The sequence below is a fragment of the Pundamilia nyererei genome, unplaced genomic scaffold (genome assembly GCF_000239375.1).
Source record: "Pundamilia nyererei isolate P.nyererei 1_Seehausen unplaced genomic scaffold, PunNye1.0 scaffold00037, whole genome shotgun sequence".
Taxonomy (NCBI): Eukaryota; Metazoa; Chordata; class Actinopteri; order Cichliformes; family Cichlidae; genus Pundamilia; species Pundamilia nyererei.
Window position 1 is genome coordinate 105,236 of NW_005187438.1, and position 432 is coordinate 105,667.

A 432-nucleotide genomic window follows, 5' to 3' on the forward strand; every position below is an offset into this window, starting at 1 on the left:
GTTTTGCATCCACCCAGTGTGCCTCAGATGAGCCAGCAGGCTGTTTTGCATCCACCCAGTGTGCCTCAGCAGAGCCAGCAGACTGGTTTACATCCACACCATCTACCCACTCCATCTCAGGTGACAATGCACACTGGTTTGCATCCACCCAGTCTATCTCAGGTGACAATGCACACTGGTTTGCATCCACCCAGTCTCTCTCAGGTGACCCAGCAGTCTCATTTGCATCCACACCATCCACCAAATCTCCCTAAGTTGAAGCAGCAGACTGGTTTACGTCCACATCATCCACATCAGGTTCCCCAGCAGACTGGTTTGCATTCACACTCTCTGCTTCTGGCAACGCAGCAGAAGGCTTTCCCACCCCTGCATCTTCAGCCACCACAGGGCCCTGCCTTTCTGCCCCAGCACCCCCATCCACAGGTTCCCCAG

General features: G+C 54.9%; 1 protein-coding gene across 9 annotated transcripts in view; it reads left to right on the forward strand.

Annotated features, from left to right (window-relative positions):
• The window catches only part of LOC102192974 (splicing factor 3A subunit 2-like), a 3,682-nt gene that overhangs the window by 1,712 nt on the left and 1,538 nt on the right, over positions 1–432 (forward strand). For 6 of the 9 annotated variants that reach the window (XM_013910165.1, XM_013910166.1, XM_013910170.1 and 3 more), the window contains one exon: positions 1–337. In XM_013910165.1, coding sequence (XP_013765619.1) covers positions 1–337 — 337 coding nt within the window. The remainder of the gene's footprint in view (positions 338–432) is intronic. The other 3 variants (XM_013910168.1, XM_013910171.1, XM_013910167.1) reach the window with 3 other exon arrangements.